Genomic DNA, 25,810 nt, shown 5'->3' with positions numbered 1-25,810 from the left:
CCTCCAAGGTCATGTGGGATGACTGCATGGAGCGGCGTTACCTTCCCACCGGAGCAGTACCTATTGATGCACTCACATTTACATGTTTTTGAACTTCTGGGTTGGCAGAAGCTGGGGCTAACAGTGGGGGCTCTGTCAGTTCCCCCAATTCAAACCTGCGGCCTTTCGGTCCAGAAGTTCAGCAGCTCAGCGCTTTAACATGCTGTGCCATCAGGGGACATTATTTCCTAAAGGTTGTGAATATGCAATATTTCTGATTGTTTGTTTTTTTTTGTCTGTTGGAGGCAAGTATGAATGCTGCAATTAGGAAAAATGATTAGGATGTAATGGCCTTGCAGATTTAAAGCCTAGCTGTTTCCTCCCTGAGTGATTTGTTTGTTGGGAGGTGTTAGCTGGCCCTGATTGTTTCCTGTCTGGAATTACCTTGTTTTCAGAGTGGTGTTGTTTGCGATATTTATATGCTTCTACTGTCTGTGGCCCTGAGAAAACAGAGGATTGGCCAGACTTTGATGATGGGAATCCTTTGTTGGGAGGTGTTAGCTGGCCCTGATTGTTTTCTGTGTGGAATTCCCCTATTTTCAGAGTGTTGTTCTTTATTTAGTGTTCTGATTTTAGAGATTGTATTGTTCTGTTTTATTATACCACATTAATTTTTTTATATTCTGATTTTAGTGTTTTTGAATACTTGGAGCCAGATTGTATTCATTTTCACGGTTGACCACAACACAATAATAATAATAATAATAATAATAATAATAATAATAATAATAGTAAGGATAGTAATGATAGTAATAATAATGACTTTGGTAATACATAGTGCTTCACTGCCTTCTTAGCTTCCTTTCTGGAAGAATCCTTTCTTGGGAGGTGTTAGCTGGCCCTGATTGTTTCCTTTGTGGAATTTCCAATTTCCTTGCTTTATTTACTTTCTTTATTTCTTTATTACTGTCCTGGTTTTAGAGATTATATTGTTCTGCATTATTCTATCCTAGAAATTATTTCATATCAAAGTAGAATCTCACTTATCCAACATTCGCTTATACAATGTTCTGGATTATCCAACACAGTCTGCCTTTTCATAATCAATGTTTTTGTAGTCAGTGTTTCAAATTCATTGTGATATTTTACTGGTAAATTTGTAAATACAGTACAGTAGAGTCTCACTTATCCAACATAAGTGGGCTGGCAAAATGTTGGATAACCGAATATGTTGGATAATAAGGAGGCGTTAAGGAAAAGCCTATTAAATATCAAATTAGGTTATGATTTTACAAATGAAACACCAAAACATCATGTTAGACAACAAATTTGGCAGAAAAAGTAGTTCAATACGCAGTAATGCTATGTAGTAATTACTGTATTTATGAATTTAGCACCAAAATATCACGATATATTGAAAACATTGACTACAAAAATGCGTTGGATAATCCAGAACGTTGGATAAGCGAGACTCTACTGTAATTACTACATAGCATTACTGCGCATGGAACTACTTTTTCTGTCAAATTTGTTGTATAATATGATGTTTTGGTGCTTAATTTGTATAACGATTACCTAATTTGATGTTTAATCAGCTTTTCCTGAATCCCTTCTTATTATCCAATATATTTACTTATCCTGCCGGCCTGTTTATGTTGGATAAGTGAGAGTCTACTGTATATTTCTAATCTTATATTATCTGCTCAGAACTGGATTATATGAGGCCCTTTCTTCACACTTGTATAAAATGCACACTGAAGTGGATTATATGGCAGTGTGGAGTCAAGATAATCCAGTGCAAAGCAGATAATATAAGATTATAAATGGGTTATATAGCTGTGTGGAAGGACCTTGAGTCTACACTGCCATATATTCCAGTGCAAATTAGATAATCTGTGGAAGAAGTCTAAGTGAGGCCTAAATTTGCCTGTCCCCTAACTGAAACCTGGCTGTCCCTTGGTTGCTAGGCAACGAAGTGGGCAGAGATTAGCCCTCAAAACTGGCAGCAATTGGATAAAAACAATTATTGCTCTCCCTCTAATTAGGACTTTATTTTTCTTTTCTTTTTGTTGTATCAACCTAGAGGCGTGGATGATGGGTTGTGTTGTCAAATTTCGAGGTTGGGGGGCCTGTAGTTTTGTTGTTTTGTCCACTGCCCTGATGCCATCACTCTTTTATATATATAGATTTGGAATGTGTTGCTTTGGTGAATATTGACAGTGACAACTAATACCTACAGGGTCTTCTGCAGATAGATGTAGTAATTTAAAACTTGTCCTATGATGACGGATGGAGACAGTAAAATGCTATGCCTTTTAGTTTTTTTACCCAGTAAAAGAAAGGTATCTAAAACTTTAAAGTACATAATGCAGGCTGAGTGCTATACTTTGTACTCTTTTTAAACAAGTATTTTAAATGCTAATTTGACATAATTATATCTAATTCTCAAGGGAAAACTTCTGTATTATCATATTTATGATAATTTAATTAGATGATTGCAAGGTTTTGATTTCTATGAAAAGAGAAGTTCCAGATCAATACCCTTGAAAATTATCATGAATATATGAGAAAATGTAGACTGCAATATTAAAAGAGCTGAATGCCATTCATTAAATATTTAATAAAGCAAAGGTCATCCTGTTTATCTATTACAATGAAACTGAGTACAGTAGTTTCAGGTTTATCAGATCCCTTCTTGAAATCCTAAACACTTGGACACTCACTTAACGGCGTGTGCTTCTGTCCTTCCATTAGCAGCTCTGGACTGAGGATTGTCAGGAAACAGGAGGAGTTCACTCCCATAACCCTTGAAGTTTCCTTACACTACAAAGATTAAGTTTTCATCCTGTTTTGTTGAGCAAAGAGGTAATGATTCAACAAATTTCCGTGTGTTTAGAATACTTGCATAGGGCCCTACTGCCCTTTAAGAAGTCAGATTTTGATCTCATTTTCCTCCCTATTAGATTTCCAAAGCGATACAGCTGTTTATTTTCTCAAAAGCACTGATTAGAATGATTAAAAAGAGTCAGTTACACTGAATGTTACACAAACAGAAAGGTATGCTTCCTGCTTCAAGGTCAAATGTTGCCTTTGTCCTGCCAAAATGCAAGGAACTGTGTTCATTGTCGGAAAGAAGACTTGCACAGCTTATTGTTTCTGCTGAAACAAAAGTTCTCCTCTTGACCTCACCTGCTGTTGCTTTCTCACAGACATTTCATGAGGCCTGCTAGTTGCCATTTCTGAGACTAAGCTTTCTTGACTCTATCCTGATGATCTCACAGATGCTTCACTCCAAGACAAAGCTTGTTCTTGCTCCTTGCCCTGTGGCTAGTTGCAACAGTAGCTTAATGTGCACCCTACCTATGTGTCACTTCCATCATTTCCTGCCTCACCTGGCATGCTATAGGCTGCTGACTTTGTTCCAATGTATCCTGTAGGAGCCCCCAGATGGCGTAGTGGACTAAGTGACTTGAAGGTTGGGTTGCTGACCTGAATGCTGCCAGGTTCGAATCCCACCTGGGGAGTGTGGATGAGCTCCCTCTATCAGCTCCAGCTCCACGCGGGGACACGAGAGAAGCCTCCCACAAGGATGGTAAAAACATCAAAACATCCGGGCGACCCCTGGGCAACATCCTTGCAGATGGCCAATTCTCTCACTCCAGAAGCAACTCCGGTTGCTCCTGACACGAAAAAAAAAGTGTCTCCTGTAATTTCCTTTGTTTATACCCCTCTGGACCATTGCGTTTGACCCTCTCTCTGCAGTTACTGTTTTAGCAGGAAAGCATGGGGCTGTGTCTTACTTACAGGAAACTGATTTTTATGCAGTTGATTATTGCCTTTTGATTGTGCTAAAACAGGTGACATGTGCCAAATGATATGGGAGTTGTCAAATGATATGAGTGTTCTGTCTTTCTGATCTGTTTCTGGTGAAATTTCTGTCAAAACTGACTCACATATGCAAATCAAGACCAGTCTTACCTTTAAGAACTGTGAGATAGCCACCTTGGTTAATAGATCAACAGCAGCAAATGGTTATTTCCCCCTCCATTATTGTGATTTTTTCTTCTAAAGATGAATAGAGGTAGTTTTTTTTTGCCTCTTGCACAAAAAATAGTGGTGTAAATATAGAGGTGTATACATGGTGTAGTAGTTTGCATGTTGGACCAACAGATTTTGAATCCTGATTAGTCATGGAAACCCCCTGGGCGACCTTGTGCAAGTTGCATACTCCCAGCCTATTCTCCTTGCTGAAATGAGTGAGATGATTTTTTAAGATAAGTTTTTAAAGTTTTATTTTGTTTTTAAAAGAAAAATAATAACTCAAATCAACAGTACAAATGGGAAATAGAGGAAAGATAACAGCTATAAAACAGTATATTTTGTAAGTTATGGAGTCATGTTAGTTAAATAGTTCTACACATAAGTCTATTGTAATGTCAGAGATATGGGGAGTATCATTATATATATTCTTTAGTAAAGGAAGTGAAATCAGAGGAGAAAAAATCCAACTTTGACATCTTTTCTGACAAGAGTATCAAGAGTTTTGTGGGCCACAAAAATGAACCTTGGTTGTGCACTTCCCACTTCTGCTATAGAAGTATACAGTACTCAAACTAAAGTTTCATTTCTATACCTGGTTATTGATTCCATCTTCGCAAACGAGCATATTATTCAGACACTGAGATGATAATGCACTGTTAAGAGTTCTATATTTTCATTTTTGAGTTGAACTTCATATCCAAATCTACTGGTAGCCCAGGTTTTGATATGTATCAATATGAGGCTTTTTGTTCATTTTTTGTGTATTCCATATTTGTATGTTTGTTTTTGTTTATTTTAAGTATGTGGTTTCTGTTCTCACTTTTCCCTTGTTTACCACATGGTAAAAAAAAAATGTGCGTAGGTAGCATAAGATAAAGGAGTTAACAGCTGTCTCTTTATTGTAAGGTATAATGCCACTTTTGTTCATACAAAACTAAAAGTTTGCTATTTTTTTAAAATGTGTATGTATGCCAGACAGCACAATTTTGTACACTTAAATATGAATGAATCATTTAGTTTTGCTAATGTATACAGTGATTTTAGGGCTGATCTAAAACATACTGCTTATATTTAAATTTCCACCACATTTTCCATTCCCTCTGAAACCACCAAACTGTTCCCTCACTCACAAAGTTTAAATCTCTTTTTTATTTGCTGTATGCCTTAATGTGGAAAGTTTGGGGATACCATGTGCTACTCTGTCTCAAGCAGCAAATGTCTTGGATTAGCTCTAAGATCAGCAGTTGATATCGAAGTTGTCAGAAGACGGGTGTTTTCATGCATCTATGATAACTGGCCACTTCCCAGTACTGATCATTTCTCCACAAACACATTCGAAGTTACATTAAGTGCATGATTGCACTTAACTCTTTGGAGGCTTTTAAGCAGAGGCTAGATGGCCATCTGTCGGGGATGCTTTGAATGCGATTTCCTGCTTCTTAGCGGGGGGTTGGACTAGATGGTCCATGAGGTCTCTTCCAACTCTACTATTCTATGATTCTATGATTCTAACACGTGTAGTTTTCAAAAATAATATTTGCTGAGGCAGGAGGGTCATTGTAAAAAGAGAGATGCAATTATTGCGGTGGGTATCCTACCTATTGTATAAGTCCTGACCCCAGCAAACGAGAAACTAAGGAAAATGATTAATTGCATTTCTTGCCAAAATCCTTTGGTTATATCCAACTCAAGTAAATTGAAGCAGTTGCTTTATAGTAAGTCAACATATAGGTATATCTCAGTGATATAATCAGTTCAGACAAATAATAGAATCTGTAAACCTCTGCATGTTCTGGTTATGTTCGCTCCTCCTGAATGCTTTCTACTTCAATTGTCAAGCGCAGAGCATTGTTTATAGCAGGCTGACTTCAAACTCCCTGAGAGTTTCCTGTACAATGAACACTTATATTTCACTCTTTTGTTTGAACTTTCATTTTGGCACTGGGAAGCATAGCATGATTGTACTGATTCTGATATCAGAAGTGCAGTGAGTGCAAGTGAATTGTGAAACCATTTATGCAGCACATATTATAGCGTCGTAATTAGATTTCCTTTGTCGCTATTCTACCTTCCTTAATTTTTTTTAACATAAATACTTTATTAAAGAAGCTGAATTCAAAGGATATTGAGGGGTTTCCGGTGTCAAATGTAAAGCAAATAGAAATCTGTATATTTTGGCTGAAGCCTGCTTCTGTGATTCTGACGCTGTATATGCAACACTATTTTGTAATCCTCTTTTTTCTGCACCTGCTTGGGGCAGTTTGCTTCTAGTTGATGCTGGTTTATGGATTACACATGGCATGCTTATTCAGTCTGCATTTGTCACTCAAGTTTATTTAAATAGTGTTTGGATAGGATTGCCTAACTCATGCAGTTCTTCTTTAGTAATGATCTTTGGTCAGAATGTGTCCTACTTCTTTGTTTTCTAGGAGGAGGCTAATATTAAAATAGTGCCTTTTAATTAAGCATTCCTGTTGTTTTATAGTGCTGAAATGAATATTTTAATCTGCAGTGTGTTCTCAGCATGCAATATCTACAAAACTCTTCTAGAATCATGAGAGTTAACCTCATGAGACCATTCAGGTAATTTATCACTTTCTTTAGCATCTGTCTAAAGACAGAGCTTTAATCTTTCATTGTTGCTTGAAATGAAATTAGAACTCCAACATGGAGTAGTTGGTGATTTTTATAATAATATTTTATTTGTACACTGCCCTATCTCCCTGAAGGATGGGGATCTTGTAACCCTACATATTTTATTTATTCATCCAATAGTTCCTTATTGTTAGTTATACTAGCAAGGACTGGGAAATGCAGTCACACAACATCTGAAGAGGAATTCTCAGTCCTGGCTCCCTGCCCTTTTGAATGAGATCTGGACCTGTAGATTCTGGCTTTGTGTTAGGATAAACATTAAACAAATCCACTTTCTTAAATATGGCCATGGTACTTTATGAGTCCATGAAATCAGTGGGGCATTGAAAATCAAAGTTCTTTAAATTATTAAATTATATAATAAAGAATTGAACACACACAGTATTGGATCGCTTTCAGTGGTTTTTTTTTAAAGATGTGATCATGTCTACCTAGTGTGGTTGCTATATTCTACCAAAACTCGCCACAAAGGAAAGTTAAAATAACTTTATTTAGTCTAATGACCAGGAGATAGAAGGACCACTCTGTGAAATAGTTATTATATTCAATATCCTTTATATACAGGACAATTTGGGATTCCAAAGCAGAAGGTTATAAAGAAGAGCACCATTCAAATTCAGATGGGCTCTGAACACAGTGTTATTTGAGTTGTAAGAAGTATAAAACAGTAACACTGAAAAATATAGAATTTGAGCATACATGGCCCATGTCTTAAGTGGTTCAGAAATAGCTATACCTACAGATCTGTGTTGAAGTACATGTGACACTTGGGTCATTTGGGTCTATGACAACTTTTCTTCTTGAGGACCACAGCATATGAATGAATTAGGTTCCCTCTCCACTTGTACTCTTGATAAAAATACCCTTGCCGTTCAATGAGGCCACATGGTTACAATTCCGTATAGCTACCAAGGAGTAAATAGTTACCACTGAATATGATAAGGACTTTTGGTTTTATAAAGTTTATTTATGACATTTTGTTGAACATGGTTGAATGTTTAAAGAAACTGGCATATTATCTAGTACTATGTTCCAGGACCACCTGCAATAAGTGAAAGTCCGCGAAGTAGGGACACTATATTTATTTTAATATTTATACATTATTTTAATATTTGTACTTTATTTTAGCAGTTACAATATACATTACACTGGCAGAGAAGAAGAATGGAAGATAAATAACTCTTTTTTTATTTCCAACCCTTCCCTACCCGCCCCCCTCTCCCTTTATCTCTCCCTTCCCCCTTCCAAAACCCTTTGCACACTGCAAAAAACCTGCAAAACAGCGAAAATACCGCGATAAATGGTTACATTAATATTTATTGAAAACCCGTAAAGCAGCGAGGGAGCGAAAAATAAACTGCGAAGTAGCAAGGGAACACTGTGGTATTAATAGAAATTATACAGTACTGTACTGTACTTAAGTTCAACTGACATTATTTTATTGAATTCCTTGGAAAGGTATTAAGTACTGTATTATGAAAATAGGATGAGCTTTCAGGATATAGGGATTCCACATGTTTTGCTAATATAAAATGAATTCATTTTAATGGCGCATTTTCTTTTAAACTAATTTCCATTGTATTCTTAAAATACACAGGAAAAATTGTGAATAGTAATCCTTCAAAATAGTTCAGCATATAAAGCACATCATTGGTGTGTACAATTATATTTCAGAATCACATCTGTTTCTGAAAGACCACTAGAGTCACTTATCAAAATAACATCAATGATGACTTGCATTTGGTAGCATTTCAAAGCCTTAAATGATTAACAATTTGAGATGGAAATTAACTACTGATGGAGTAATCCAATCTATAAACTACATGATAAGATGAGAGTGTGCAATTTAAGACGAGAGTGTGCAATTTGCTGTGCTTATTCCTATTGAATTCTCTTTTGCTCTATTATAGAGATCAGAAAAAGTTTCCTTGTATTTTCCCTCTGGGGGACTTGATTGCAACCACTGCAGTTGTGTCAAACTGCCAAAAGCAGATCTGTGCTGAGTTCAGCATATGTCATCAGCAGTTGCACAGATCACTTAGCCATTTGCGGCACAGCTGAAAGGCAGCGTAGATGGCCTGTCAAAAACTGGTAGCTGCTAGGGGCTCAAATGGTAGTGTGAGTGTTAAAGAGATGAGAAACAAAGGCAGTATTAACATGTCTAAAATTGTAGACAGATCAGTTTTGTTTGCTTGATGTATTAACCTAACACATTTTAGCAATGATTTTCCTTTCATCCTAGTAATCATGTCCTTCAATTATAGACATTCTTTTTAAAATCAAGAATGAACAAAAATTCCCAACTTCATGAAAGATAATTATCATTTTGAAACAGACATTATTATTGTTATTGTTGTACTATGAGTGTGAAAATTCTGTTATAAAGTAGGCTTGGGCAGCTTTGGCTGAATGTTTACAAGCATAGGTGTGTAGTTGATGTAGTGCTGATGTATGGTATTCAGCAATGTCCATAATGAGTCATTCCCACCCAGTTGAAATTGTACACTTGGTATACAGTTTTGAGGGCTGATAGCAAGCTTTAGAAATGTTATGTTCATGGGCGCTATTCTTAGAAATATTTTGTTCTGTCCCAACTAGTTTTTTTTTAAAAAAAGCAGCCTTACACACTGTTAAGAACATTCATTAAACATTTTCTGATTAAAGACTTCATGACTGTTACTTAAATAAAATTCCTTAGATCTGCAAAATCAAACAGACTGATGAACTGAATCATCAGTTTGCAAAAGCAAACATAAATAGATGAACTTCTGTCATGTTTTTATTTTAAAATGTGCCTTCATTATTCTTGCATATTTTACACAGACAAGATGCCAAATGCTTCTTTAACTTCTTACCCATCATTGTTATTTTTAAAATGTGTAAATTTTTAGGGCTGTTTAAGATGTACGTAATTACAGATTTGGGAATAAAAGGATCCACACATTTAGTCATAACATTAAACTATGTATTTGGTAAGATTTTCCTGTTATAAATGGGGTAGATTTTGTGTTTGGTAGGTCCATGGTTCTACAGGAGTGAGTTGATTTCCAACATAACAAAACAATGATTGAATCATATTTAATCGTGGCATAGTAGTTTGAGCATTGAAGTAGTGCCATGAAACCCAGTTGGTGAGTCGCAAAGGAAGTCTCAGAAGAGGGAAATGGCAATACCGTACAGAGAAAATCCAGAGTGATGCATGGCAAGACCACCTCAACATGGTCTTGGCCCGTGTTAACTAAAGTCCCAGGTTACTCTGAATTTTGAGCCAGAATTTGGAGCAATCCCTGACTTTGGGACCATGTAAGCAGTTGGAACCTGTTACCAATGTTTATATTGCCATCCTGTATTTCCCAGGCTTGAGTGGTCTAGGGACACAGGATGGCACTTACCATTCCCTCCTATTCTCTATGTCCTGGTAGACTCCAGGCACGTCATGAGTCCTGCTAATTGACTGTCTCCTGTAGTGATATCAGCTGGTGTGATGAAGTGATTTGGGAAAGGAGGGGGAGGAGGGAACGATTTCTCCTCTCCATCTTCCCTCACTGCCTTATTGCCCCATCCAAGTCACTGCTGATGACAGCTAACCAGTAGCACCCATGTCATGACCAGAGGCTGCCATGACACAGAGAATAGGAGGACACAGTAAGAGTCACGGTATAGCGGCAAACATGTTTTGGTGACACTGGACAATGGGAATGTTGTGACTCAGCTGGAGTCTCAGAGTGACTCTGATGGGGATTGTGGGATTCAGGTTCCAAATGTTTTACATGATGAGATTCAGGTTCCAGATGACTCTGATGGGAATTATGGGATTCAGGATCAGAGTTTCCCTGTTGGGAGAGATGAAGAGCAGGGAGGCATTCCCATGGTAGGGGATGGTGTTGATGATACAGGAGTTGATACTGAAGCTAGCCAGGTGCAAAGGGAGGACAGCTTCCCATTAGATAGCAAGCAGACAGAGGCTGCTGCTAACAAGCTATCTGGCCTTGACGGAACGGCGTCTCTGGATCGAGCTGGCCGTTTGGAATTTCGACTTCGCAGGAGTGTCAGAATAGCAAACAAAAAAGAGAAAGAGGTCAGAGGGCAAAGAAATGCATTCATGCTGTGCAGAGAATATTAAAGGGTATGCTGAGAGAGAAACCTTTGTCAAAAGCAATGTCTCGTTTGAGTCAGAAGCAGCTCTTGCTTTCTTGGATTATCCTGCAGCTTTGTGTATTCAAGTTCATGGGACTATGTCATGTATTAATGGAACCTTGTTTTATGCCTAGGATTTTTGTGGACTATTCTGTATAGCCATGGTTTTGCAACAATCTTTTGGATCTTTATTTTTGCTTTTTAAGAACTATTTATTTCCTATTTCCTAATAAACTACAAAAGACTTCAACCTGTGTATAGCCTGGTGTGTTCAGCAAGGTGAAGCTATCCTGAGGTGCGACAGGGGACTCTTTCTGGCCTCCAAAGCGGCTGGTGGAATGGATACGTAACCATCTTGGAGCTAATCCACCATACAGGATAACCAGCGAGTATAGATTCACCCAGTGTTGACTTGAAGGCACATAGCAAACACAAACTCGAAATGTATCTAAATCTCAATCCAATCTTGTAGGATTGACTGCCAGGGTACCTAAGAAAGCAATAATTTGTGTGCCTTAGTTTTAAAAAAAATGAATGAAAATTGAATTTTCAAAAATACCACTAAAATGAGCCTTATATTGAAAGTTTTCAGTAGGAAGAATGGACACTTCCAATGTATGTGCCAAAGTTACATCCAGTCTGTTACACTTACAGAAATTCAAATTCATTAATACTAATTAATACTAATTTGATTGGCCTATATTAAGTCTGTTGGTTCTAAATGGCTCCTTAAATTAATGTTTAAAAAATCTAGTGATGCAGATATAATGCATTTAAGGGCGGTTTTTTTTTTACTATGACTAATGTTTTTCCTGGTTCCACTGAAGCATAACAGTTGGTTTAGAAATTTATTTTCAACTGTTATGATAGTAATATGAGAAAGGGCCCTTCCACACAGCCATATAACCCATAATATCAAGACAGGTGATCCACAGCATCTGCTTCGAATTGAATTATCGGAGTTTAACATTGCAATATAATTCAGTTCAATGTGGATTTTATATAGCTGTGTGGAAGGGGCCTAAGTGTATGGCCTATCAACAAAGTGAGACAAATCGTACATTAACGGGATGAAACATCATCATGGCTATTTTACTATGATGCTGCTCAATTGGGAAATTACTGTTTCTAGAACAATAGAAGGCAGAAACATAATTATTACTTCCTTCCAAGGGAGGTGACTTCCTCTTCTAGCATAGCATTTCTTGTCTCTTATCAGGCAGTCTTGAGCATTTTAAAGAAGAAAAAGAAAAAGAACAATCCTTTTATGTTGCTCCTATATGTTTCTTAATTGTAATTAGCCAAATTAAGGAGAAATTTAGGTTCTTCCAAAGCTAAAACAAAAGTTAGAACACACTTGCTTTTGGTGCTCTGTCACATTGCTTTAGGAAGTTATAGCGATATCATTTCTCAGTGTGTTGACAAAGGCTTTCATAGCTGGAATCTCTAGGTTGCTGTGAGTTTTCCAGGCTGTATGGCCATGTTCCAGAAGCATTCTCTCCTGACGTTTCACCCACATCTATGGCAGGCATCCTCAGAGGTTGTGAGGTCTGTTGGAAACTAGACAAGTGGGATTTGGAAAGTCCAGGATGAGAGAAAGAACTCTTGTCTGTTTGAGGCAAGTGTGAATGGTGCAATTGACCACCTTGATTAGTATTAAATGGCCTTGCAGCTTCAAAGTGGCTGCTTCCTGCCTGGGGGAATCCTTTATTGGGAGGTGTTAGCTGGCTCTGATTGCTTCATGTCTGGAATTCCCCTGTCTTCTGAGTTTTGTTCTTTATTTACTGTCCTGATTTTAGAGTTTTGTGGTTTCCCCCATGTTGATTTTTTAAAAAACTAATTTATTTGCAGACGTCAATATTTAAATTTGTTGATAATTTCATACTGTGCAAAAGCTCTCAATTGCAAATTTTCATGTACTTTCGCAAGAAAATGATCAGGATTTGGGGGTTGGGTGATAATAGTTGTTTTCCAGAATTAATGTGAAACATTGGCTTGTTGACACATTTTTAGACTATGTATTTTGTATCTTGGCAAGATTTTTAAAATTGAAAAAACGGCTGCTTAATATTAATTTTTCTGTAAGAAAATAATTCCCAAGGAGATAATTAGCAAAATTCTGGAACTGGGACATGCCTTGGAAACATCTTATAATATTACAGTATCTCTCCAGGAAAATGTATTAGGCTTTAGGGTTAGCTGAAATTGTAAGCTTTGTAAGTCAGTAAAAAACAAATTGCTGGAAAAAAGTAAATGTTAATACCAACTTCTTTTCCTTCTGACTTACTTTGTGGACTGCAGAGTGACTGAGTGAACTTGTACAGCTAGCAATGCATTTACTACAATAACAATAACACTGTGGACCAAATGAAGCTCCCAGTAAATTTCATACCAATCATTCCACCCATACAAAGTCTCTACTCATGGAACCTTGTGTGTCAAATCAATAGTTTTATTGTGTTCTGCAAAGTATTCATAAACACGTTGTCATTTCATCTAATTATATTTTGAACATGCTAGTAGAACAACACTCTGGCTTAATTTTTTTAATGCCAGGATAACATTAGATAGAAACATCTGTATGAAGTGTAATGCTGACATTTTCAGTCACTTGAAAATTGTATATATGGTAAAGATCAAATGGGAGTTTGGCTTTCTCATATTGGTTTCCAAACATAATTGATTTTCCTACAAAACATTTTATTATTTCACATAATAATTTTGTAAATTTAATATTGTAAATTGGAGGGGGGGGGTAGGAAAACCCATTTTGTTAACTTAGTTGTTTTGTAGCATGTATAGAGTACACAATTTCTAAAAAGCCATCTTAAAACTAAATAATATGTCATACACATAAATGGTTAATATGTTATTTTATGTACTAAACAACCAGTCAATATCATTTGCCACAAAACCAGTATGCTTATGTAATATTTTCCTTCCTCTTAATACTTGGGGGGAGGGAGGGGTTGTTGTGAAAATAAGATCTTACTGGTAGAAGAGGCAAAATATTTCTTAAGAAGTGAGTGTGTGTGTGGTCAAATCATCTGTCAACGTATGGTGACCTCATGAATTTCATATGGTTTTCTTAGTCAAGGAATATTTAGGTGGTTTTGAAGTTTTGTCCTCTGAAATATAGCCTTATAGGACCTGGTCTTAATTGGTGTTGTTGCATCCAAGTACTAATGAGAGCAAGAGCAGATCTGGCTAGTACTTGGATGGGACACCACCTACAAAGAAATTTAATCTATCTGTAATCTATTTAATCTGTCTATCTGTCTGTGATAAAATGAAAATATGTATGGATGTATGTTTGTGTGTGATTTCCAAGATTGTTCCCACATCCAGAAAGTCCTGTGACTTCCACCAACAACAGATCTGGACCCAGCTTGGTCCACATATCCACCATGACAAACAGAAAATAGTAGAGTGGTTTTTTGCAGAGAGGGAGGTTGACACTGTATTATGGGAATTGCAGTTTACCCTGCATCCAGGGAGAACTTCCAGAGAGCACTGTGACCCCCAATAATGAAGAATCTGGACCAACATTGATATACAGTTGCAGTTCACCCACATCCTAATACATTTTCTAATGGGATCATTCATAAAATCCAAAACCAAATAATGACTACTTCTAATGTTTAGCTTTACAAATTGTCTAACCTGGGCATCACCGGGTACCTAAGCTAGTCAATAAATAAATTTGGGCTGGAATGACCTAAATACCCTAAATCCATCAGATCCTGTCTGATTTAGTTTCTAATACCTTTAGGGCACCCATGTCAACCGCAAGGCCCGTGTGCCGCATTTGGCCCACCATGTCATTTTATGTGGCCTGCAATGCTTTCAATGCCTGGGCAACATAGTTACATTTATACAGTTTTACCATTACAATTGGCTCTTTGAAGGCAACCATAAGGTTGATGTGAACCTCGGTGAAAATGAGTTTGACATCCCTACTTTAGGGTATTTAAGCCATTCTGTCCCCATTTTATTTATTGGTTAGATATCTTATTTTATCTTTACACCATTTTCATGCCAAAAATCTTTCTCCAGTTCACTAATATTCAGTAATGCTACTTTGGCATTATTTTTAAAAGATATTCAACCTAATAACAACGATGTTACCACACAGCTAGACAGATTTTACTAGATGCCTATATTGTTCTTACTAAAAAGATAATGTAAAAATGTTTTTTAAAAATGTGTCCAAACAGTGGGTGATTGAGGTTGAAAATACATTTGTTTCTGAGTGTTCTTTCTGCTAGCTGAACACAGTTAATGGGATGGGGTGTTTAAGAAATCATTGGTTGAGTGTGAATTATGTGAGAAGGTGAGATGCATTCCTGCTGGGTATGTACAGTAGTTTTGTCTCTGCCCTAGTGAAGTATGCTTTCTATTTTATCTTTTTTGCTGGTAGATTTCTGGCAATCAAGCATGTGTTTTATTCAAAAGCTCATTGTTTGTTTCTAAGTCACCTAATCTGTCTTTTCCCTGACTCTTTCACCTTGCCTGTCTTCTCTTTCCAAATGTCTTTTTCTCTCCAAACTATGATGCTACTTTGTGCCTTTGTAAAATGAGTTGGGATGAGTCTATAGCTGTCCAGTGGTATGCACAAGATTAATTTGCCTCTGTGACCCTGCTGGGTATATTTTGCATTAGCTTTGCAGTTTCATGGAAAAAATAGGGGCTGGGAATTGATTGGCATGAACTCCAGCCTAGCTAATAGTAGATTTGGGCCTGCAAACAACCAATTCTTCCCGGACTATCCTAGGCTGGCAGGCCAGTTCCCAGTGGCTGCTTATGTGCCCCCTGAGCTGTTCTATACACACTCTTCAGCATGAAGCTAATGGAAAATAGACTTCCAAGGTTTATATAGTACAGGAGCAAAGAAAATCAAAGTATGCAAGCATGACCTATTTCCACCACCAGCTATGAGAACTGTGCAAACAGTTGTTAAAAAAGGAAATTGGGTATCCCGGCCCATTTCCAACTCATGTTGTTTCCCAGCTTTAAACTGACAAGCTAATACATAAAAGTATCTTATAAGGGCACTAATACAAATTAATCCTTCCTATATCACTGGGTAGCTATTAACATTTGACCAAGATGCTAACAAAGGCTTCAAAACCCATCAGCAGAACGGCAGAAACGAACTCACTACATTTGATGAAATGGGTCCACTGGGTTCACTGACTTAAAAAACATCAATCCAACAGGGATGAGGGATGCATTCTCCATCAGAAACTTGTGGTCTCAGTTATACTTAACAAAGCTAGCAATAGGAGTAATGTTCCACTCTGCCATTTCTCAGCTACATAGAGGGGCAAAAGAAATCAGAAGGAACGGAGTGTTATTGGTTCGGAAGGTTCTTTCAACTTTAACACAGTGTTTTTATTTCCCCGCTATAATTGTGAATTATAGCATGTTCTTGCTTTTGGGATCTAGCTTTACTTTTTCCAAGGATATTTCAAGAATGTTCATATATGATATACCCTTTCGAGAGGTCATAGTCATAGATCCTTGAATAAATGTTGAACAGATATTAGCAATTAAATAAACTTAGAAAAACACCTGCCTGCTCAGAACAAGTGCTCCGAACAATCTTCAGATTTAATGGCAGCACGCTTACAGCCAATTTGAGATAGTAAAGTGTATGCATACTTGTGAGAGCCTAATGCAAACAAAGGATTAAAGTATTCCCTTTTGTTAATGTATTGTGTTGGTAGTAGTGATAAGACTGGGATAGTAAACACCAGTAATTGGTAGCTGCTTCAGTACATAGTATAAAGCAAACAACTCAGTATTGATTTAATTGTTGGAAATATAATCACATTTCAGTGCAAATGCCATTTGTTTACTAATGCAAAACAGTTTAGAGTGGATATGGAATGGTAATCAGATATTTACCTAAAGTTGTATACTTTTTGTTTATTTGTAATAACTTTTTATAACATTCACTTACACCAGAATGGGCAATTTGTGCTCTCCCCAAGATGTTGTTGGAGAGAACACAACTCTCCCCGCCCTCCGCCCCCCATTTCCTTTTAAGCTGTCTAGTACTGATGGGCATCACGGTCAAGTTTGCACACCTCTCCTTCCTGTACATACAGTCTGATACTTCTGAATATCAGAATGTGAAGAGGAAAATAATATCTCAGAATAAACACAGATGCCTGCCAATGAGATACAGGCAAGATTAGAAAAAAATAGAGATTCACATCTAAATCCTATGTTATTCTGACATAGAATGGACCCATTGAAATCTGTGGGTATGAAGCTGTGACTGAAACATTCCATTCACATCAGTGATTCTGATCTTGATAGAACTATAATTTGATTTCAGTCTTAATCATATTTGAACAGATGTAATGAGCTGTGCACCACAAACTCTGTGTTAATTGCCATCAAGTCATCCTCGGTTTATTGTGACCCTATGAATGAGAAACTAACCCGTCCTGCTATCGACAGTGGCTTCCTTGATTGAGTCTATGCACCTGTAGCCTTATGTGTTAATCTTTAACTTCATGCCCTGTAAAATGTATTGTAATCTTTGAATGTGTTAGCCTTTAAGGTGCCACGTGACTCTTTTAAATTAGTCACTTAATTGCTAACTTAAATCCCATTGTTTCCAGTTGGCAAAGTCATTAAAATGAGACATAATTACTACTAGCACACCATATTTATACAATGGCTACACAATTTGCATATGCTTATAGCCTCATTCTCTGTTTATTCAGAACTAAGTTCAGTGGGACTTAAGTGCATATGAGATTTAAATTTTTATTTATATGAACATCTGTACCAGATCTCACAAGGATATGGTGCAGCCCTTAGAGTCTCTGATTCTAAGCCTTAAAGAGCACATTGGGGGAGAGAATGCTGTCGCTCCATCTCTCTGCAGCCCGAAGCATGGTTTTGCCTATTTTAATGTTGGCCCCTTACTACTGCCAGGTTGCGCAGGCCTGAGATCTATACTATGATAGCATTTACCTCCCGAGGACAGCAGCACAGTTTCCTGTTTTTCAGAAATTTTAGTCATTGTTGAGATTAATCATAAATGCAAATACTTACAATATTTATTTTCAAAATGTTTGTGCCCATTTTAATACAACAATTCTCAGAACACTTAAAGAAAAAGTCATTTCATAATGCAACAGAATTAAGTCATGCTGTCAGACAGTCACCAATCACAAGTGAATAAGAATTTAGCATGTACCGTTCTCTTTCATTTCATAGAACTGTTCTCTGTACCTTAGGTGCAATCTCTCTAAGGCTTTTCTTAACAACCCGGGCTTTTTCATCTCACTTATGTTTACTTTAATCCAGATGTGGAATTTTAGTTCTGTTTCATCTAACATCGAATGCTCATTTGATTGGAAAGACTACTGCCTGGAGCCTTAAGGAAATTGGCATATGACTTTCATACTGAAATTAGATTGCAAATGAAAGCAGAGTCCATGTAGTAAAACTATATTAGAACAGAAGCCTTTTATCCCTACAGTGTGTCTTTACATACGTATTATCCCCAGGATTATCTAATTACTGTGATCAAGGCTGATGTTAATAAGATAATTTAATAAATGTCTAACACCATACTCATGGGCATATTAGGAAGGAGAAAGGCAAGTCTGGACTACTTGAAAGAGAAGAGGCAAAAAAAGAGTATTAAATTATTGGGAAATAGTTTATTTGCATAATACTGTTCTCACAATTAAGAAAACACCACCATTCAACACCATATGTTGAATCTGAAAGAGATAAAATGTCTAAAGCAGAGTAATCTATTGTAAAAATAATTAGTTTGAGAATATATGGTTAGAAGACTGTGCAGAAGGAAATGTATCTGTAAATTGATAGAGTTCATTGCCTCATTTATGTAATCTGATTTTTTAAAGTGTACTGTAGATAATAACTAGTGAAACAAATTGTGCATGTAGGTGTATCTAAAATATATTTATCTGTGTGTGAGAGAGAGATTGCTGAGAAAATATTTCCATTTTCATTTCCATAAGTAATGTAGAAGAACGGAAAACATCACATTACTTTAATTAACTGACAGTTTTTGTAGATTAATGACACAGTCTCTTTGATTGGTATATTTATCATTGTAATGGTATACTTGTGACCTGTGAAATGGTATGGTCCAAGGAAATGGCTGCTGTTGTTGAAGAGAGTGGCCAAAATACTCATTAACAGCTGTTGAATGGGTGAATGTGAGCAGGCAGGTTAACCTAGTCTATTTTTTCCCAAATGCTTTAGCCTAGCTTTGTACTTTTCAATTAGCATTCTCATAAATGTTTATCTTTAAATTAGCAGGATGTGGCCATTCAGTCAATACTTACTCATGGTAGGGAATTGCGCTGGTATATTGTCTGTGGTTTTTTTTTGTGTGTTCCACGCACACTGATCATGTCTTGAGAGAAAAAAATGAGTCAGGGCCATTTGACCATTGTTCTATCCTGGTGCAATCCTAGTTTTCTTTAGAGATGGAGGACAGCATGATGTAATCCTTCATGGCTCGATAGGAGCTCTGTGTTACAAGACTGAGTCTTGTCTTCTGAACACTCTATTATTAACTACAGAGTTAGCAATTAATCAGAGTCCTGTGCTCATTTGTACTTGTGCAGACAAGGAGAAAGAAATATTGTCCTTCACCATGGGTGGTTGGGTTGGGGTATCAGACTTCGCTATAGAATGATCCTGTGGACACGTATCTGAACTCAGTGCTACCGGTTTATGAGTAAACATAGGATTAAGCCATATGAACATCCAATTGCATTTTACTAGAGGCAAGGGCCATTTTCTTTGTTCATTTATAGATTATTTAGTCAAAAGGTAGATAAAGAAGATTACAGGAGACAACCAGGAGAAGAACACAGGCATATTACTTTACCTTCCTTCACTAAGTCTATAGCTGAAGGAAATAATATTTTATATAAATGGAATCAGGTAAGTTATATAAATATATAGAAAGCCACTTGGTAACATGGTTTGATTCTGATTTAGAGGCCAAGTAGTTTTCACTTGGCCAACAGATATTGCTGTAGTTAGTCATTTTCAAGTATTAGTGTGTACAATCTCTTCGAATACTGTACTATGTTCTATAGTTAATGTACTATGAATGTTTTTGTTAATTTTTTGTGTGAAATAAATAACTTTGCATTACAGAATTTGAAGGGATGGGGACAAGATCCAAAATGTTAATGCATAAAAATATTTACTTGTAATATTCACTGCAATATGAATTAAAAGCGGTAACATTTTTCCCCAGCAGACTTTGAAGTGTTGTACCTTGTACATTGATAATATGAGCTGAGCCTATGTTTGACTTAGTTTTTTTTTTGCTTTTTTTCTTCTATTCTAGATGCTGAAGACTATCAACCCCCAATATGGAAATCATACTGTGAGTATCAAAAACTGAAATTCAGTGAGAAGGGGGAAGAGGATACAAGTCTGGAGAAGTGCTATGTATTATCACTCCCTGTCTTTTCATTGCTTTTTCTTCCTTATTTGGGTTTTCGTTAAGGGAAAAGAGTTATACTTAAAAACACTTTATTATAAATGTGTTTTAAATATTAATATGTGCAAAGTTACAAGTTATCTAGCGAGTATGTGAAATAACCTGAATGGTTTTAAGAAAACTCTGGTGAGAGACATCAGGGATTTTGTGTAGCTGTATGCTCTCCCACCTAGCACCATGAAATTAAACTGCACCTGTAATTCCTTTGAGAAATTGTGTATAGAGTTGCACTTCACATGGCTATTAAGCTTCCGTCTTTCTCTGTATTTTCTAATTTCTGAAATGGGTTGACTGACCTTCTGAACTCCTGATACCTGAATGGAATTTTAATAGAGCCCAAAGGTCAGGAGCATGAGGACAGAACTAACAGATATGACCAAAAGCATGTTGATGAGTAGACGCTGCAGTACTAAATCTGAAATGTGGGCAGAAAAGGTATTTAATCCAGATTCAAGGGCTGGTTTTGGCATGTTCCTGGACAGTCCTTAAAAAACTCATTTTACTGTTTTTCCCTAACACCCTTGGAAGGACATGCCATATATTTTATTCCTCTTTAATACAAAACCGTGGGAAGGGAAAAGTTGCTGCCAATCTCATCGTTTTCCTTTCCATAAACGTGATTCATTTTACCATTTTTAGTTTTGCAAGGTTAAACCTGCAGTGAGTCACTTTTAAAAAAGGAGTGTCTTTTTCTTTAACTTTGATTGCAGTTTTCAGATCATGGTTCAAGGAAATTGCTATGGTATGATTGCAGCTTTTGCTTCTGGGAACTTGCCTTTTACTAAAGGAATATTGAAGAAGATGTCTCCCATATCTTTACTTCTGAAAAAGTAGCCTCTATTTTGAATATTAAAATGAAGAAATCTGAAGTACGGAAATATAAATGGATGCTTTTTAACAACTATAGCTAAGATTGAATTTTAGAGGCCTCTCATTCATAGGGTCACCATATATAAAGTGGGCCATAACAACCATAATCACCACCATTTGAAGACAATGGTCTGCATCTAATTTTACCACTACAGCTGTCATCATGTGTCTACTCAGTTTAGCTCTTCTTTTAAAAAAAATACTTAAGTACATACCACATGTAAACTATTCAAGCTTGGCTCCAAAATCTGGATAACATGACTCTTGACTAAAGTTCAGTCTACTATCAAAGTTCTTCTACCTGCTTGCCATCTCATTTCCTTTGTGATGGCTGTTGTCAAATATTTATATAAACAGTATATTGTATACTTGAAGGCTGCATATTCTTCTATTAGAAGATAACTGCATATGCTTGTATGCATTTTTTCAAAAAACAAAGAAAATAGAGCCAAGAGAAACAATTCAGAATGGCGACACATTTCTTTGAAATTTCATCCTAGTATTGAAAATGCTCCTTTTGGTTTGTAACCTTATTAAGATGTGAGAAGTAACCTCTCATATCCTAGCAAATATTCTCTCTGTGTTTTTTTTTAAATGTACCTGGGCTCTGATACACAAGTATAAGAAGTTGTTTGTACCTCAAGTCTAGCCAGGGCACTTGACTACAGCATATGGAAATAGAACACATCCCATGCTGATTGAATTGAACATTTCTGGGTTCCCCTCCAGCTTAATTCATAATTGGCCTTGTTTATCAGGCATTTTCAGAAAGCTTCTGTGAGGATCCTTTATGATGTTGATTTTCCTTTTCCCCAGACTGTCTTGAAAGGAGGATGGGGCAAGAAACTTCAGCAGAAAGTACAGTTGGCAACACTGTAGGCTTGATTCTTACATTTTGGGGCTTTTGTGACCCACAGATGTTCCTGGGCATCCTAAAATCAGTTGCTAGAAAATAAAATTTGATTCCTAAGCTCTCTCGTTCCATTAGAAGTTTTGAGACATGCCTTGCCCGACTTACCGGGCGAGGCCGTTGCAGCGGTGAGTGTCCTCCTGCCGACCATGGTGTCTGTAGGGGGCTTCTTTCTCCCAGAAGCCCCCTGAGTGGTGGGAAAGTTTCCTGCCAACTGGCTAGCTGGCCTATCAGCGACGGGCTCTCCCCGCCTACTGATGGGTCGGGGCCCAACGCTCATTGGCTGTGGCAGCCTTTAATAGGTTGCTCCCAGCCGGTGCAGGCATCATGCCTGCTCGTCTTTGTTCCATCCCACCCACCCTGCACATGTTATGTTTGAGGTTTTATTTGCTGTTCTTTGCCACAACTTACTGGTTGGCATGTGGCAAGGGCCCTGGATCTGGCTTGCTCCCCCCCCCCTTATTGGAAGGAGGGGGAGTGTCTGGTGGTTGCCAGGGGTGCGGTGGTAACATTAGTCCAGTATTGACCCGGCAGCACCCTGGCATGGACTGCAGTACCAGTCAGCATTGGGCTGTCCGATCCTTGATCCAGGACTCAATGTATGTCAGCCAACCCTTGTTCCAGTAATCAATAAACAAGTTGTGGCCATTTTATATCGCAACCCTGTGTTTGTGTCTTCTTTGGGTCTGCCGGTTGGAGGTGTGTCACCCATGCATACGAGCTTTCACTACCAAAAGCCTCCCCAATTCCATCCTCTCATACTCATCACAAGAATAGATTTTGGTTGTGTCCTGTCAACTCTGTTACAAGCAGCACCTGAACTTCTCTGGCAGACTAGGTTTAGCTAATAATTGGTGCGATCATTCCATAGCTCACCATTTAGAGTCTCTCCTTCCTCCAACTTGCTCCAATGAAATCCAGTGCCGTTTGTAATATTTCCTTTTTCCACACATAACCTTTGCGTATTTGCTTACTAGACCTTGTGCAACAGTGAATTGCATTAACCTGCCATTTGCTACTGTACCCTAGTAATTACAAGTATGTGCTTGTGAGTTTGACGTCTCTTAATTAAAAGATTTCACAGATCATGAAATCAAAACTTATGACATTAAATCACTGGATGGTGTTAATCAAGATTCTGTTTCAATCTTATTAATTCACGCACCCCTTCCTTATAATTGGGTAAGCTTCACTCTAAAGTATATAAAACACTTGGAGAATTTATTAGAGGTGCCTCATAAATATTACCTAATGTATTTTCCCTCCACTGTTATGCTGCATATATACGTGTACATTTCGAACAGATTGTTCAATTATTAGTTACATTTATATGCTGTCTTTCCTCCAGTAAGTTCAGGGTGGCCGACAAAGCTCCTCTTCATCCAGACCTTATCCTCACAACACGGGCAAAGAAAGTAAATTTCCCAAAGTAATTTTCATAGAGAAGTAAGAGTTAGAACCTGGATTTCTTCTTAGTGTTATCACACTAGCCAACAGTCAAATATAGTTGCTAGCTTCAGAATGCCTGAATTTGAAATGAATCCTAAACTTGAACCTACACCTTTTCTCACTGATATATTCCCTGAAAATCCATTTATTTCGTTATGCTTCAAATCTTTGCTGATAGTGTAATTTATAGAGCGAAGGCAGCGTGAACACAGACTCTTACAATTAGACCTCAAATACATGCTAGTTTTTGTTGTTATTGTTCCTTCTCCTTCCTCTTCTTCCTCCTTCTTTTCTCCTTCTTTCATTTAAACTAGTGGGTAAGTAAATTAACAATATTGGTCCTGTATATCTAGGGAACCTCCTTTTTCATTTATACTAGTTTGAAGCACTTCCCCAATACTTAAAGAAGTCAACATTGATAATAATTGCAGCCTTCTAATTATGTGTTTTTGTATTTGACAGTATATCAGCTACAACAAGAAGCACCTCGTCCCAAGAGGATAATTTGTCCTCGAGAGGTGAGCCCAACTTTCTTTATATCATACAAAATTGAATTGTCAGCAGTCTTCACATTTCAGATATACTAAACCCTGGGCTTGGGATTGTTAACTCATTCATTAACTCGTTGACTTACTAGTTTCATCCTCTGTCATGTTCATTAAAACAGACAAGTCTACTGAACTAAAGGTATCAAATGGCTCTGCTATTAAACAAACTAATAGTGAACTGACAGCGAGAATGGGGAGAGAATTCAGACAGATGAGTTTGTGGAGCTGAAGAATAGGTAAATTTGGGTAAGAAGAAAAGACAGAAAGGAAAAGACAAATGGAATGTGGATGGAAGGATGGATTTCTTTGGTCAACAGAAGACCTAGACAGCTACATCCCATTCAGAATACCACCTGAATACACAATGGAGTGTACAAAAATAGAATGTATTGAGTATTACAGAAGGTGGTGGTGCATTGTATCAGCATTGTCTACACAGAGAAAGGGGGCAGATTCCTTTCAGTTACAGGAGCTGGGGATAAAGAAGTGGGGAGGTCTAGTTCACTAATGAGTTGGACTAGTAAACATTAGGCTTTGTTGTTCAAGCATATTATGAGATCAACTGTTCTGTGATAACGATGCAGAGAGCTTTGAAATCCATCTGTACCAGATTGGAAAATGATTTTTTATGGATTTCTAATCTTTGGGCAAGTGGATCCACACCAAAAACAAAATCCTTGGCAGACCTAGGACTAAGAATGCCAGAAAATGCGGGACTCAGCAATTGCCCAGGCATATATGCATGCCATGGTATTGAGGATATCAAGTCGGAGTTTGAGGAGAATTCTGCATGCCGACTTAAAACTGCATTCTTATACGATGATTTGCCTAATACAGTTTTTAAAATCCATTAAAACAGAACTGCTTTATATACTTTTCAGAAATGTATACATTTTTTTCTAGATAGCTTTGTTCATTTTTATAGCCTGTCAAAATATGAGAGATCTTTATGCCCCACCCTGTATTACACAGTACTAGCCTCTTAGCAAATCAAGTAAACAAATGCCTTCAAAACAATCTCCCATTTCTGGCTCTTTTGATGTCCTCCCCTCTCCTCCCCCAACTACCCATTATATTTTTGCCCTCCTTCTTTTAATTATCTTATAATTAAAAATCTGATCATTAAAGCAGCAGGTGCCACACATTCTCCTTGGTTTTCTGCATGCAAAACCTGCTTGGTCTATGACCCAACTTGGCAGACTTCTTGATTGAGACGGAGGTATGCAGAAAGGGTGTAGTTATTCAGTTATGCAGAAAAATATGCGAGACTCTCTCAAATATAAGTTTAAGAATTTTCCACTTCTGATTCATTAACGGATTTTTAGCTATCCGCTTATTGCTGTTACTTACCCAATTATTGAAATGAATTTAACAAAGTATTTGAAGAATTTTAATAGTGTAGATTGGTGAGAGTGAAAAGAAAAGAAAGATGCTGATGAGTGACAAACCGATCTTAAAATGTTGTAAGATGAGATCCATGCTCTTAGAGAGTCTTCCTTACTTGAACAGTTCCTGTATATACTGGTTGCCTATTTTCTACCAACCATTTTATTATGGGCATTTTAGTCCATGTGAGAGAAATTCCAGGGTGGAAGCTGGCAACTGTAAAAGGACAAAAAGATCTCTTTTGAAAGAGCCAGAAACAAAATGTGCTTCCAAAGTTCGGCATTGATAATTTTCATGCCATTCTTCCATGAT

The 25,810-nt window shown here is 37.3% G+C and overlaps 1 protein-coding gene across 2 annotated transcripts in view; it reads left to right on the top strand.

The window, feature by feature from the left end:
* chn2 (chimerin 2) overlaps positions 1 to 25,810 on the top strand; it is a 178,695-nt gene that overhangs the window by 46,856 nt on the left and 106,029 nt on the right. For both annotated transcript variants that reach the window (XM_062958033.1, XM_008117029.3), the window contains exons 2-3: positions 20,180 to 20,218; positions 24,027 to 24,082. In XM_062958033.1, coding sequence (XP_062814103.1) covers positions 20,180 to 20,218; positions 24,027 to 24,082 — 95 coding nt within the window. The remainder of the gene's footprint in view (positions 1 to 20,179; positions 20,219 to 24,026; positions 24,083 to 25,810) is intronic.

Source organism: Anolis carolinensis, chromosome 6 (assembly GCF_035594765.1).
Source record: "Anolis carolinensis isolate JA03-04 chromosome 6, rAnoCar3.1.pri, whole genome shotgun sequence".
Classification (NCBI taxonomy): Eukaryota; Metazoa; Chordata; class Lepidosauria; order Squamata; family Dactyloidae; genus Anolis; species Anolis carolinensis.
Note: the sequence above shows the minus strand (reverse complement) of the source record. Positions and strands in the feature narration are given on the sequence as shown.